Below are 16133 nucleotides of genomic sequence, written 5' to 3'. Positions count from 1 at the left end.
TGGCACTGGATGACCTTACCCCTTCTATGCCTGGAGAGGTTGGCCTGGTATCATTGGCTTTTAACTTTTACACTTGATTTCTTTTACATGTTGTGGGCATCCACATGAATAAAGTGATGTGATTTTTACTATTGGTTATTTCCTGTGGGTCATACACATTCCTGTAGTCCCAAGGGACCACTAAGGGCACCGAGCGCTGTCACCTTTTATGTATTACACACCATGGACACAGTTTGTGTTTAAAGCTAAACTTTGGGCATAAAAAAAAAAAAAAAAAAAAATGTACACGTTAGAGCTGCACGATTCTAGGAAAAATTTGAATCACGATTCTTTTGCTTAGAATGAAGATCACAATTCTCAAAAAACTGTTTTATTTTAAAAATTTACAGGCAGGGTATCGCAGAGTATTGTCAGGAAGGGTATTGGCAGGGTATCGCAGAGTATTGGCAGGCAGGGTATTGGCTAGGGTATTGCTGGGTACTGCAGGGATGGCTGCTTCCATCTCTGGATCTCTCCCCTCCACTGTACAGATTAGTATAGAGGGGGAGAGAGGAACGGCGTCAATACATGATGCCGGTTTACAAGTGATCGCTCCGTCGGAGCGATCACAGTGTAAACAGCCTGGGTGTAGAAAGATGGCCACTGCTTCGGAACTACGCCGAAGCCGCGGCCTTTCCTAAGGCCGAGACTACTGAGCGCTCCATGGATCTCGGCATGTGCCGATCTGAGCAGGGTGACCCGTTCGGATCACGGATCGGTAATGATCCGTTGCACCCCTACTACTGTGTATAGCAGTGCGCACTCACACTGCTGTTTCCCGGCCACTGTACCCACCCACAACCAGGCAGTGGCACGCCACATCGCACGCTCCAATGACTGGCGTCAGTTCCGGTGGCTGACGTCAGTTCCAATATCCGCCATTTGCGTTCCACACTGGTTACGCAGAACTGGCTGCACTAAAAGAAAAAAAATCGGGGGTCACCCAGAACTTAGATCGCGTGGGGGGGTGAATCGAGATTGCGATCGTTTCGCAATTAATCACGCACCTCTAATACACGTTTGTGTAAAGTGTACGGTACCTTAGTCTAGGGTCCATTTTAACTGTATACATTTGTTGATCAGATCAGACCTAAAAGCATGGCTGGAAGTTTGCCAGAAACAAGGCACCCCTTGTAAAGGAGACTGGTCACCCCAGCAGGGTGTGCATGCACCAAAAGATTGGTCGCCTCTCAGTGTGCATTTGAAGCAGCAATTTCCTGGCTGGAAGATGTCCAGCACCATCTGGCCTTAGGCTGGATTCACACCGATGCATTTTTGGTGCATTTTGCATATTTGCACTACAGATCGTGTTCCATAGGAAACCATGTTAAATGGACTGTAGTGCAAATCTACAAAATGCAAAAAGCACTAAAACTGCATAGGTGTGTATCCAGCCTTACCGTCCTTGGCCTGCCCCTTTTAGTCACTGAATTTCGTTATATATTTCAAGGAGGCTCAGCATCACATGTGGGCATGTCTATGGTGGTCTGCATGCAAATGCAGTCTGTCTAGGGAAGTCCACTTTTACAGACTGACACCAACGCATCAAAGCATTTTGGCCAACAGCTAGGCCACTGCTTGCATCAAGGCTGAGGGCTTTTGAGTGGAGTTCTGATGTTTTCAAGAAAATACATGCAGCTCCCTACCAGCCATGATCTGTCTACACTGCATAGAGAAGTACAGAGACAGGTATTTTTAAATGTACCCAGGCAGTTATGTTTTAAAGCGGAGGTCCACCCTAAAGTGGACCTTCCGCTCATCGGAACCCTCCCCCCCTCCGGTGCCACAATCGGCACCTTTCAGGGGGGAGGGGGGTGCAGTTACCTGGATAATCCAGGTAACTGCACCCACTTCCGGGACAGCTCTCTGCGGAAAGGGGCGTAACTTACGCCCCTTTCCGCAAGTGCCCGCCCCTTCCCGCAAGTGCCCCGCTGCCTGCTGGGAAACACACAGCTCCCAGAGGCAGCGGGGAGCGTCCTTATTGCGCAGTGCAATTCGCGCATGCGCAGTAGGGAACCGGGAAATTAAGCCGAAAGGCTCCATTTCCTGATTCCCATACCCAAGATGGCGGTGGCAGGACCCGACAGACGACCTAGCGATCGGCTTCGAGTGCCGACATCGCGGGCGCGCTGGACAGGTAAGTGTCACTATTTTAAAAGTCAGCAGCTGCAGTATTTGTGGCTGCTGGCTTTAAAAAACAAAAAACAAAAACAAACAAACGCGGAGTCCCGGTGGACTCCCGCTTTAACCAGGAACCAGTTAGGAAAAAAAAAAAAAGAAATGGATTTAAAATGGATACTTACTGGGTAAATGTTCCCCTTCACAAGATAGCATTTCTCTGGCTTCAGGACCAAGTAATCGCCACGGAAGGGAACAATACGTGGTTCTGGGCTGCACCCGCTAATCTGGGATAAGCGGTCTGAAAACAGGCCACCACACGTTAATGTGTATTTACAATAAACTTCTTCTCCCTGTTGCAAAAGGATACATTATATGTAAAATTACTCTCTTTATGCTCAGTTATGGCAATACAGATTCAAAAGGCATTAAAAGGCTTTTGCAATTGGTAGAACCTTAAAGCAGAGCTCAACCTAAAAAGGGGAAGCTCCGCTTGATTGCTAAACAATAGAAAAAAAATATACCACGCTAAAGTGCATACGTGACTAAATAAGCTGCTATTGTAACTATGAAATACATAGACCAAAATACCATACAATAAACAGCAGCGCTACCACAAAAATTAATTATATATGAAATTGATTAAATGAGTAAATGAATATGTACAAAATACAATAAAATTAATAATTGTAGAAGTATCAAAAGTGAAGTGAATATATCAATAATACCACAATCCAATCCCCCCAAAAAAAAAAAAAAAAAAAAAAAAAAAAAGAAAAAAAAAAGTCCAACAGTGAAAGTGAAGGTAATTTGATGAACAATGAAACACAATCCAAATCACCGCGTGTACAAGTGCTGACGAGGACCACCTTGTGTCAACAGTGCACCGCCACCACATATATAAATTGCGCTTACCAGAGGCAAGCTAAGATGAGCCTGCAACTAAACCCAACCAGGGCTTATAAAGTACGGAGTTGGATCACACCACCAGTAAAGGGAGAATCCTGGACACAACTTCAGAATGGCTCAAGGATGGATTAGCAGCCAGAAATTATGGAGGAATATTGCCCAAAAAATGAATAAAAAGAAGAAGATCTCCATAGTGTAGACTGTACCACAATATAATTTTAATGAATAAAAAAGTATTGCACTTACATGCGTGAAGATAAAACAGACATAATATAAAAACAGCCAGCCAAAACAAGCGAACACTTGTCGCTGAGAGAAGCGCAATGACATCAGTGCGTCTACCGCCCCCCTCTCCGCAATCTGCTTGATTGCTGCCTCATTTTACACCTTTTTTGGAGAGGGGGTTAGCGGATACCTGTAAAAACCAGGTACCCGCTCCTCCCGCTTTTGGGTAAGATCGCTGCAATCGTGTGGCGAGCTATGAAATTTCGGGCCCCTCCTTTCTCTCTCCCCCCCCCCCCCCCACTGCCTTTTGGGAGACACACAGGTCTTATATGGCGGCGGGACCATTCATAAAGCGCAGCGTGACTCGCACATGTCCAGTATGAAACAGGCTGTGAAGCCGCAAGGTTTCACTTCCCGTTTCCCTTCGTAATGATGCCGGAGCCGATAGACTGATCGGCTTGGAGTGCCGACATCGAGGGATCCCTGGACAGGTAAGAATTTGTAACTTCGTCAATACAATGGTTGGGACTTTGTATGAGACGACGACTGCTACAGAGTTTGTAGGTCTCCATCCCTGAATCATAGAAAAAAAAAAAAAAAAAAAAAAAGGGAGGGTAACATTTGGCCTTCTATTCATCTATGTTTTTTTGTGCTATCTTTGATACCAAAGATAGCACCCCAAGTTTAGGAGGGAATTTAAAAGAAAAAGACTTTTAGGAGGAAAGTTTAAAGGGGTTGTAAAGGTAAATGTTTTTTTCACCTTAAATGCATTAAGGTGAAAAAACATCTGACAATGCCGGCCCCCCCGTTTTACTTACCTCACCCCTCGAAAGTCCCGCACTCGTCCCCGACTTCCTCTTCACCACTCAGCCTGGCCGCTGATTGGCTGGAGTGGATGGATTGAACGCAGTGCAGCCATTGGCTCGCGCTGCTGTCAATCACATCCAATGACGTGGCGTGCCGGGGGGTGGGGCCGTGTGATACAGCGAGCGGCTATAGCCGCCGGCTGTATCACGGGAGTGCGCCTGCAAGTACTTCTCACCATGCGAGGGAGCTCGCATGAACATGAGAAGTACCTGCGGGAAGAAGCAGAGACAGCCGCCGAGGGACCCCAGAAGAGCAGGTTGGGGGCCACTCTGTGCAAAACGAGCTGCACAGTGGAGGCAAGTATAACATGTTTGCTATTTTAAGAAAAAAATAAAAAAAAATACCTTTACAATCCCTTTAAGGAAAAAAAAAAAAAAAAAAAAAAAAAAAAAACTCATTTAAATGCCCATCAATGCAGCCTTGTCAGTGTCATTTGCAGCCTTCCATTTAGCCTTGTCAGTCATATGCAGTCTCGTCTGTGGCTTTGCCATTTAAAAATGGCACCGCCAAGATACAGAGCAGATGTCCTGTGTATCTCGGTGGCGCTCGGTAGTTCTCGGTGGCTTTCGTGTATTTTCGGCTGCACTCGGCCATTCTCTGCTATTTTCGGCCAGACTCGGCGGCATTTGGAAAGCCGCAGAGAGCGGCTGAGTGCGGGCGAAAATAGCCGAGAATGGCTGGGTGCTGCCGAAAATACCCGGAAGCCACAGAGAACAGCAGAAAGGCTTACAAACAGTGGGGGATCGGCGTATAACACGCACCCCTGATTTTGGGGGGAAAAAAAAGTGTTATAAGCCGATAAATAATATTAAATAGTATCTACCAATTGATTCATCTGGTTTTGGTGTTGTGCTTCATATAGAGTCCCACCATTCCCCTTTCCCCTCTTTTTTCCCAAGTATTTGTAGCTGCCGACTTTTTTTTTTATAGGCTGGAACTCCTATTTAGACCAGGTTCACACCTATGGGAATTAGATGCGCATTTCTCCACATCCAATTCACATAGCAGGAGAATGTGTCTGGCCCTGTGATGCCAGTTCACATATCTCCGTTGCGGCTGTGAAGCACACCGCACAGAAACGCTGTGTGTCTTTGGCCCCTTTCACACATGCGGACCTTATGTCCGCATTTCATCCATCCATTTGCGGATGAAATACGGACATACATGCATTCCTATGGGATAGCGGGTGTCTGCGGATAAACATCCCCAGACACCCGATATCGTCCGCCTCCGCAATGGTCCGATTCTGCAGACGGAGGAAAATCCTATTTTTCTATCCGACTGCAGAGCGGATCGGATGAACACGGACAGATGGCCGGTGCTCATCCGATCCCCATAGAGGAGAGCAGAGAGCTGACAGGGCGGTCCCTGCACAGTGGGGACAATGGAGCGATCCCCGCTGAGAAAGCGGATCACCACGAGGCGGATCATTACTGATCTGTCCCATGTGAAAGGGGCCTTTGGCTCTGTTTCAGGGCCGAATTCAGGCACAGATTCTGCACGGATTCTTCCCCCGAAACAGGGAACAGGGACGCACAGCGCTCCTGTGCGGTCCACAGCCAGTGTGAACCCAGCCTTAAGGCTAATAAAGGTTTTTTTGCTCTGGGCAGGTGGTGACTGATAATACTAAACACCACTCAAAATAACGTACAAGTTAATTTGAATCTAAAAACGTGTTTCTGAAACTAGGAGGGCTGCCGATATGCAAATGCAATATGCGAAAATCAGACACCCCGAATAATAGGTTTGTTCCCCACACCCGGAAATCCATCACAGAGACACAGGAAGTGGCCATTGTTGCCCCTACTCCAAAAATGTTATGCGGACAACCTGGCATCAATACTTTCATCAGTCACTGACCTAGGACAAGTATGCAGATATGGAAAATCCAAGTAAAATAAGAAGTCCTTTTCTTTATACGCATTACAGGTCTGTGATTTAGAAGGTATTAAAATTTGGTGTATAAGCATAACAGCCAAGCAACTAGAATTTTTTGTGGAGGCTGGGAATAGCAGCTCCTGCGTTTCTCTTGTGACAAGTTTAACCCCCTTCCTGTCTAAGACTGGAGTCACACCTATGCAGTTTGTGCTTTTTGCATTTTGCAGATTTTCACTACAGTCTATTTACCATGGTTTCCTATGGAATAGGTTCTGCAAAATGCAAAAAGCAGTAAAAATGCCATAGGTGTGAATCCAGCCTTAATGCCCAAGCACAATTTTTTTTACTTTGACATGCGTTAGTAAAACTGTACATAACTAACTTCTTTGTGTATCCAGATGGATTATACCTTTTTTTCCCCCCAGGACAAAAATTGGGCTTCCTTCTGGTGGTAAATGATTATGAATATCCCCTGACTTTTTTTTGTTAATCAAAAGGAAAACTGGCCCAAAATAGTAAAAAAATAAATAAATATATATATATATATATATATATATATATATATATATATATATATATATATATATATATATATATATATATATATATATATATATATATATATATATATATATATATATATATTTTTTTTTTTTATAAAGCGGGAGTTCCGCCATTTTTTTTTTTTTTAAAGTCAGCAGCTACAAATACTGCTGCTGCTGCCTTTTAAAATAAGGACACTTACCCGCCCAGCGCGCCCGCGATTTTGGCACCCGAAGCCGATCTCTCGATCGTCTCTCGGGTGCTGCCGCAGCCATCTTGGGTATGGGAATCAGGAAGTGGAGCCTTGCGGCTTCATTTCCCGGTTCCCTAATGCGCATGCAATAAGGATGGTCCCCGCTGTCTCTGGGATCCGTGCGTTTCCCAGCAGACAGTGGGGGACCCGCAGGAAGTGGCGTAAATATCCGCAGATTCTGCAGATATCTATGCCGGAAGTGGGTGCAAATACCTGTACTGTACAGGTATCTGCACCCCCCTCCCCCCTGAAAAGGTGGCAATTGTGGTGCCGGAGGGGGGGGGGAGGGTTCCAATGAGCGGAAGTTCCACTTTAGGGTGGAGCTCCGCTTTAATACAGCTTTATATTTATTGCATAATTTATCACTAAAAGAACAAGCAAAATTAAATTCTCCTGCTTGAAGCGATACCATATATGTGTATGTTAGGTGTTTGTACCCATAGTACAGCCCAGAAAACAATGGTACACGGTTTGCATTTTTTTTCATTTCTGTCTAATGCCGCGTACACACGATCGGACTTTCCAGCAGACTTGGTCCAGTGTACCGGAATCCATCGAACAATTCGATTATGTGTGGGCTCCAGCAGACTTTTTTTTTCCCCCAAAAGTCAGCCAGACCTAGAAATAAAATGTTTCAAATCTGTCCGACGGACTAAAAATCGGGAAAACCGTTAGTCTGTATGCTGGTCCGACGGACCAAATACGACGCAAGGGCAGCTATTGGCTACTGGCTATTGAACTTCCTCGTTTAGTCCAGTTTACGTCATCACGTCCAAAACGAACGGACTTAGCCCGGTCGTGTGTGGCCAAGTTCGCTTGTTCAGAAAGTCCGTCGCAAAGACCGTCGGACTTACCGTATATACTCGAGTATAAGCCGAGATTTTCAGCCTCTTTTTTGAGGCTGAAAGTGCCCCCCTCGGCTTATACTCGAGTCACCGCTGTCTGACTGCCCGAACAGCGTGTCGAGCAGACAGACAGCGGCCATTCTACCTTTCAAAAGCCGCGCCTCCGCCTCCGCCTGTGATAGGCGGAACACTCAATTTCCCAGCAGTCAGTGTTCCGCCTATCACGGACATCGGCTCATCCTCGGATGAGCCGATGTCCGTGATAGGCGGAACACTGACTGCTGGGAAATTGAGTGTTCCGCCTATCACAGGCGGAGGCGGAGGCGCGGCTTTTGAACAGGGGAATGGCCGCCAGGGCGCCGACGAAGAGCGGCGATCCTGGCATGGGACGACACGGAGGCTCGGGACGGGACGACACGGAGGCTCGGGACGGGACGACACGGAGGCTCGGGACGGGACGACACGGAGGCTCGGGACGGGACGACACGGAGGCTCGGGACGGGACCGGACGGACACAGGTAGGCTGGACACACAAGGCTGCACGGACACACACACACACACACGGATGGATGGATGGATGGACACACACACACACACACAGGGATGGATGGATGGATGGACGCACACACACACAGGGATGGATGGATGGACACACACACAGGGATGGACGGACACACAGGGATGGACGGACACACAGGGATGGACGGACACACAGGGATGGATGGACGGACACACAGGGATGGACGGACACACAGGGATGGACGGACACACACAGGGATGGACAGGCATATCTCACCCTCGGCTTATACACGAGTCAATAGGTTTCCCAGTTTTTTGGGGGTAAATTGGGGGCCTCGGCTTATACTCGGGTCGGCCTATACTCGAGTATATACGGTAGTCCGACGAAAAGTCTGGTAGTGTGTATGCGGCATTACACACACTTACACTGATACCAATTACGTTTTTTTCTTTTTTAAATGCTAACCAAAATATGCAGACTGTGGCCTTTCACTCCAACCTTGACCCCAACGCTAACCCTGGCAAACCTTGATCTTGTTCTTTTTTTATTCTTTAATTTTAATTCACTTTATTTTTTTTTATTTTTTTTATATAACAGCTTCCTCTCCCTTCAGAAGAGGAATTAAACACAGGGGCAGGCTCACAGCGATTGATCACTGTGAAAGCCAATCAGAGGCCATCATAGCGATCAGGTGACCTGGAATCAGGAGTCCCGGTCTCGGCGAGAGCCCGGTCTCTGTACTGGGAGTGCGCTGTGTGGTGCGCCCCCAGAACAAAGAAGCGTATATATGCGGCCCCATGGAATACTACCCAATTCGGTGAGGCCACATATATGTGTACTGTCGGAGGGAAGGGACTAATTTCACATCTATATTTGGAATGAACCAAAAGTAACCGGACCTGCTCCATGATTGCATCATCATTACTGGCACATGGTCCTCAGGCAAAACGTTTCTACAGGTTTTTGGGAGTTCAGGTTTTTCATGTCATTCCAGACTCAAACCTCTTCAGCTATGACAAACTGAAAAGAAGGAGTGATGACACACAGGAGGTATACTATCATTTGGAAAACAGGTGTATAGGCGCTGCATCCTTCCCACATAAAGGCTCCGTCCGGTGCCTTGAGGCTGCCGACACCTCCAACATACCAGAATAAGGAAAGGGATGGTCGGCACTCAGGATGACATCCAAAATAATATTCCTTTATTAACCGCTTCAGCCCCTGGAAGATTTTACTCCCTTCCTGACCAAAGCACTTTGTGATTCAGCACTGCGTCGCTTTAACTGACAATTGCATGCGACGCTGAACCCAAACAAAATTCTTTTTTTTTTCCCCCCACAAATAGAGCTCTTTTTTGGTGGTATTTGATCACCTCTGCAGTTTTTATTTGTTGCGCTATGAAACAAAAGAAGAGCGACAATTTTGAATAAAGAAAAATTAAAAAAAAGCTATATTTTTTACTTTTTGCTATAATAAATATCCCCCAAAAACATATAAAAATTTATTTTTCGTCTACATATTTTTTGTAGAAATCGCAATAAGCATATATTGGTTTGCGCAAAAGTTATAGCGTCTACAAAAAAGGGGATACATTTATGGCATTTTTATCAGTAATGGCGGCGATCTGAGGTTTTTATCGGAACTGCGACATTATGGCGGACACATCGGACTATTTTGGGACCAGTCATTTATACGGCAATCAGTGCTATAAAAATGCACTGATTATTGTGTAAATGACACTGGCAGGGAAGGTGTTAAACACTAGGGGGCGATCAAGGGGTTAAGTGTGACCTAGGGAGTGGTTCTAACTGTGGGGGGGGGGAGGTGGGCTACCACTGACATGACAGCGATCACTGCTCCGATGACAGTCGCTAAGCAGACCAGGGAAATGCCTTGTTCTGCCTCTCCATGACACGATCGAGGGACACCGGCGGACAGAGTCCGCAGGATCCACGGGCACGGTCACGCTGTACGCGGCGCACCCACTAGCCCCACCATTTAAAGGGGGCGTACAGGTACGCCCATTTGCCCTCTGCTGCTATTGTGCCGATGTTTATCGGTGTGCAGCGGTCGGCAAGTGGTTAAATACGTACATCCAAAATAATAACCCTTTATTAAATACATTTACAGAGCTGTGAAACAGCCTATGCATTTCGGATGTTAGTCCGTAGTCCATGACTAAGGACTAATATCCGAAATGCGTAGGTTGTTTTACAACTCTGTAAACGTATTTAATAAAGGATTATTATTTTGGATGTCCTCCTGAGTGCCAGCCATCCCTTTCCTTATTCATATACTATCAATTCTTCTTCATAAAATGTGACTGTCCGATGCGTGGGAGAACCATAAATGGTTTTGCACAGAACAGGATGCTTTTTTCTAAAATGATATTAATGTAATGTGGTCAGTTTAGAATGCGATTTGTACTTAGAGTCTTAGGTCTCGTTCACACCATGAAAACGGATGGGAACACTTGCAAGTACATCAGTTTTCATGCTCATTGAGTTTTTCTGCTCATTGACAAACTTTTATGCACTTCAGTTATGTGCCCTGTCCACACCAGTGTTGATGTCAGTTTTTTTTTATTTATTTTTTTTTTCCCCGCACAGAGAACTGCATACACATTGCAGATTCCCGCAGAAAAACATTTCCGCGTGATACCAGTGTTGTGGTGTGAACAGGGCGTATAGAGACCAACTGTTTTATTTGTGCTCTTGCAGATTGCATGCAGAGAAACTGATGCTTCTGCACCATGGTGTGAATGAGGCCTTAAGGCGGAACTAAACCCCTCTTATCATTTTCAGCCATGGAAGTTGCCATTTTAGCCTCTGTTTGATCTTCAACTGCCATGATGCTGCACATGATCAGCCATTTAATGGTGTGACAGTTTGGATGAGAAAACAAGCAAATGTGACAGTTACATTCCTGGATTTTTTAACCTGTTAAAAAATTGATGGGTTTAGTTTCATTTTACTTAGATGTGAAAAACAACAGTTTGAAAAAAGTTAACACATATTACATTACCTTTGTGTTTCTAAGCATGACCGGGTACTCCAAACCTAAAAGAACACAAAGAGAAGTGCTTTCTTAGCTTCTAAAGTTATAGTCTGATTTTGCTAGGTAATTCAAAGACCTTTATCTTGAAAAATACATATACATACACACACATATATATATATATATATATATATATATATATATATATATATAGAGAGAGAGAGAGAGAGCTTTGTTTTGGTGGCATTTGAGAATATTTATTTATATATATATATATATATATATATATATATATATATATATATATATATATAAGTTGGAATCAGAATGGCTGTTAGCAAAACCTCCAATATTCCTTCCTTCATTTACACCAGGGATCTGCAATTAGTGGACCTCCAGCTGTTGCAAAACTACAAGTCCCATCATGCCTCTGCCTCTGGGTGTCATGCTTGTGGCTGTCAAATTCTTGCTATGCCTCATGAGACTTGCAGTTCTGCAACAGCTGGAGGTCCGCTAATTGCATATCCCTGATTTACACTGACCCACAAGAGTGAAAGATGTAAGCAACTTACCTCCCTCTGACCCTGCTGGGCTTTCAGTGACCATTTTTAGTTCGGATACCTCGAAGCCCGTTAGAACGCTCCCTCCAGCGTCACGGAAATCATCTGTGTATGATTGGCACACCTGTTTATAATCCACAATACCGGTATGTGGAGAGTCCAGCGCCATCACCCCCTACAAGATAATTACAAATATTAGGTGAAGAGCACCTTATGAGTGATAAACTGTGCATATTGTGGTTAGGCTTTAAAAGGATAAAAAAAAAATTAATTAAATAGGAATTGCACTTTTTGAAGGTAACAAAAATGTACATTTACCATTTTATTTTGTAGGAGCCTGGAAAGCATTGCCCCACGATCAGATCACGGGTGCCATGCAGGAGTCCTACAGACTGTCGGTGTAAGCCATCTGTCAGTACATTTTATGGGCAGGCAGTTTCACACTGACAGGAAGAATCCATGAAATAACGCAGAGCGAAGACTCCCGGACAGTGGCGGCGACAAAGGAGAAAGCCAGGCTCCTCCGCTAGTAAAGAAGTTAGCGGTAAATAGCAGAAGATAGTGGAGGAGCCCGGCAAGAAGACCCCCGAAGTCGGAAGAAGACCCCTGGAGCTGTCTAATAAAGTACTTTAAAAACCTGCGTTGTTTTTTTTATTTACACTTTTTTTCCCCAGGTGAATGGGTAGGGGTACATCGTACCCCATACTCAGTCACATAGGGTAGGGGGCCGGAATCTGGGGTCCCCCTTCTTAAAGGGGGCTCCCGGATTCTGATAAGCCGCCCGCCCACAGACCCCGACAACCAACGGTCAGGGTTGTCGGGAAGAGGCCCTTGTCCTCATCAACATGGCGACAAGGTGCTTTGGGGCTCCCCAAATCACCCACCATGTTGAGGGCACACGGCCTGGTACGGTTCAGGTGGGGGCACTCGCTCGTCCCCACCCTCTTTCCCGACCGGCCGGGCTGCGTGCTCGGATAAGGGTCTGCTATGGACTTTGGGGGGGACCCCCATGCCATTTTTTTTTTTTTTTGGCGTAGGGGTTCCCCTTTAAATCCATACCAGGCGACGGGGCTTGTGAGGTGTCAATCTCGCCAATGGAGGTGGCGACATTCACTTCCCCTCGCTAGTCCTGTCTATAGAATATTAAAAATAAAAATAAAAGTCAGTTACTTTGCTGAGTAACCAATTACTTTTCCAATGTAGTAACCAAGTTACTAACACAATTACTTTTTTGGGAGAAGTAATTTGTAACTTTAACTAAATTACTTTTTTTTTTTTTTTTTAAGTAAAATGACCAACACTGGTATAGGAAGGCTGGTGGGGGGGGAGTTACATTGCCTCTTTGAGAGGTTACAGTGCAAAGTCAGAATTTCTTTTATATGGATCACACACCCCCCCCCCCCCCCCCCCACAGTCCTGCCTTTTTCTAAGCAAAGAGCTGGTATTGGTAGCTTTGAACCACTTACTCGGCAGTAGGGTTCTTTCTCCCTGATCTGCGTTGCATTGATGATTTGTAGACCCGGCACATTGTTCTGGAGGCCTCTTTCATACAAAGCTTGTAGTCTAGGGATTTCCTGGTGCTGTACAGCCACTATCAGCTGAAGAAAACAGAACATCATAATGTTAACTGGCTTTAAAATATTATATCAGCCTTTCTCAAAACTTTTCAACACTCTTGAAATAACTTTCCAGTTTCAGAGTACCCCTGCTAAAAATGACTATACCTACAACTCATGATACATTGGGGGTTATTCACGAGGGGCAAATCCACTTTGGACTACAAGTGCAGTCGCTGTAAATCTGAGGGGTAGATCTGAACGAGAGGAAGCTCTGCTGTAGTGCAAAGTGGATTTGCCTTTAGTAAATAACCCACATTGTGTGGTGGTCATTGGGAAGATTTACCCTCTTACAGATGGCTAAAAAGATCAATGGTGTCAGTGTGAATGTATCTAATGCCCTGTACACACGGTAGGGCATTCTCGACCACAAAATCCGTCTGATTTTTTCTGCCAGATTTTGGCCGAAACGTGTTGCATACACACAGTCTGAGTTGTTGGAAAATCCGATCATTCGGAAGGAGGTGACGTTCGTTGCGTACAACGGGACTACGTAGAGGCCAGTAGCCAATAGCTTTCATCTCGTAATTTATTCTGAGCATGTGTGGCACTTTGTGCATTGGAATTCTCTACAAAACGATCGTGAAAAGTCCTATCGGATTTTGTTGTCAGAAAATGTTAGATCAAGCGCTCAAACTTTTTCCGTCGGAAATTTCCAACGGAAAAAGTCCGATAGAGCCCACACACGATCAGGATTTTCCGACAACATAATTTGATCGGACCTTTTTTGACGTCGGAATTTCCGACCGTGTGTACAGGGCATGAGAAGCAGGAGTTGCTCATTGCTCAATGAACCCCTAGCAACCTCTGGAGGAACCCTGGTTGAGAAACCTTCCAATATATTTATATGTATTCTGTTCAAAAAAATTCTACATCCTAGAGCTACATACTTAACATAACCTTTTACTTTTGCTGTCCTCTGAGAGCTGTACTTTGATTTTAAAGCTTTTTTTTTTTTTGAATAGAGCAAGCAAACATTTCAGTTTTTTGTGTTCTTGGCCCCATTGGGGAGATTCCCCTCACTCCCTCCTCCTGTGACACCCAGACAAAATATAGAGATGGCAGTTATTTATATGAAAAATGACAGCAGTGTCTTGGTTACAACATCTACAGATCGTTCTCACCATCTCATCTTCATGCACATTTGACTACACCTCCGAGAAGAAATGTTACTTATACCTTCCCACACTGCTTGTAGGGGATTCCCTTGCGGTCACAGTATTCGTAGAGAAGAGAGGACCCTCTGACACATAGTCTGGCTTTCAGGGACCCGGGCGTGTAATATATTCCGCTGTGTATAACACCGCTGTTATGTCCACTTTGATGAGTCGCTGAGGAAACAAACAATATGCTACATATAAATCTAGATAACAAAAAGTAATACACAAATATCACTTAAGGCAGACAAATGTTCAGATGCCTTAAAAACAAAAAAATAAATAAAAAAAACAATAAAGCAGGGCACCATATTCTGCCTCTGGAAATCAGGTAGCGATACATTTAAAGGAGCAGGGATCTCACCGCTCCAGGAGCTAACATGCAGGCTGTAAACTGTGTTTGGATGGGAAGCCACAGGTGCTGGCTATTACCACTAGCAACAGACAAAAAAACAAGCTCTGGACTGCCGCACTCTTCAGAAGACCACTTTCTTTTATTGGAAAATCACATCACAGCTCAACAAACAAGGAAAAATTGCTGACGTTTTGTGGAGTGGGGCTGTTATATAAGGCTATTAGTTGTGGCATCCCTTTAAATGTACCAGACGAAAAACAAGCTCTGGACTGCCGCACTCTTCAGAAGACCACTTTCTTTTATTGGAAAAATCACATCACAGCTCAACAAACAGCGACGTTATGCGCAGACTGGGAGGTGGGCCAGAAAGTGATAGAAGGGGACAGGATATAAATCCACAGTAGAGCAGGCGATGGCCATAGGTGAACACAGAAGCCAGCAGCACATGTGAATAAAAATCGCTGATCTAGTAGAACCACTGCATCTAGAAGGTAAGAATTTCACAAATGGAAATCTGCAAGCTAGACCGTGCCAGTAATGTAATAATAACTTGGTGAATTAATAACCTTTGATAGGTACACGCATGATTGATTTGACTAAAGTACATTAGTTGAGGTCATGAAAAGGTGAGTGCCAGCGTTGTAGAGTGGGGCTGTTGTTATATAAGGCTATTAGTTGTGGCATCCCTTTTTTAATGTACCAGACGAAAAACAAGCTCTGGACTGCCGCACTCTTCAGAAGACCACTTTCTTTTATTGGAAAATCGCATCACAGCTCAACAAACAAGGAAAAGATGCTGAAGTTTCGCACTAGCTGTAGTGCTTATTCATAGCAAACAATCACAGCACAAAAAGTTTAAAGTGGGGTACCCCGTAAAAAAATAAAAATAAATTTAAAGTCAGCAGCTACAAATACTACAGCTGCTGGCTTTTAATAAATCGGACACTTACCTGTCCCAGGGTCCAGCGATGCGGGGAGAAAGAAACCCCCCCCCCCCCTCGCTCCGCTCACGGCGCCGTCATGCATACTGTGGGCACCCGGCTGTGGCTTCACAGCCGGACACCCACTGCGCATGCGCGAGCGGCGCAGGGCACCGTGATACGCTGTACAGTCACCTGGGACACATGACAGGTCCCAGGTTAATGTGCGGTGCGAGGGGAAGTGATGTCACCAGCCCGGGCAATGAAGAAGGCAGATTATGAGGGACCCCCTAGCAACCGGTATTTAGGAGGCGAGTAAAAAAATTTTTTT

The 16133-nt window shown here is 45.1% G+C and overlaps 1 protein-coding gene across 1 annotated transcript in view; it reads right to left on the bottom strand.

The window, feature by feature from the left end:
• L2HGDH (L-2-hydroxyglutarate dehydrogenase) overlaps positions 1 to 16133 on the bottom strand; it is a 47433-nt gene that overhangs the window by 15037 nt on the left and 16263 nt on the right. Inside the window, exons 3-7 of the mRNA XM_077467599.1 lie at positions 14550 to 14701; positions 13221 to 13352; positions 11767 to 11929; positions 11222 to 11256; positions 2343 to 2510 (exon numbers count right to left, since the gene is read on the bottom strand). Of these exons, the coding sequence (XP_077323725.1) occupies positions 2343 to 2510; positions 11222 to 11256; positions 11767 to 11929; positions 13221 to 13352; positions 14550 to 14701 (650 nt within the window). The remainder of the gene's footprint in view (positions 1 to 2342; positions 2511 to 11221; positions 11257 to 11766; positions 11930 to 13220; positions 13353 to 14549; positions 14702 to 16133) is intronic.

This window comes from Lithobates pipiens, unplaced genomic scaffold, assembly GCF_037356315.1.
Source record: "Lithobates pipiens isolate NorthernLeopardFrog02 unplaced genomic scaffold, aLitPip1_a1.2 Scaffold_57, whole genome shotgun sequence".
In the NCBI taxonomy this organism is placed as follows: Eukaryota; Metazoa; Chordata; class Amphibia; order Anura; family Ranidae; genus Lithobates; species Lithobates pipiens.
The sequence above is the reverse complement of the archived record's forward strand: the minus strand, read 5'-3'. Positions and strand labels throughout refer to the sequence as shown.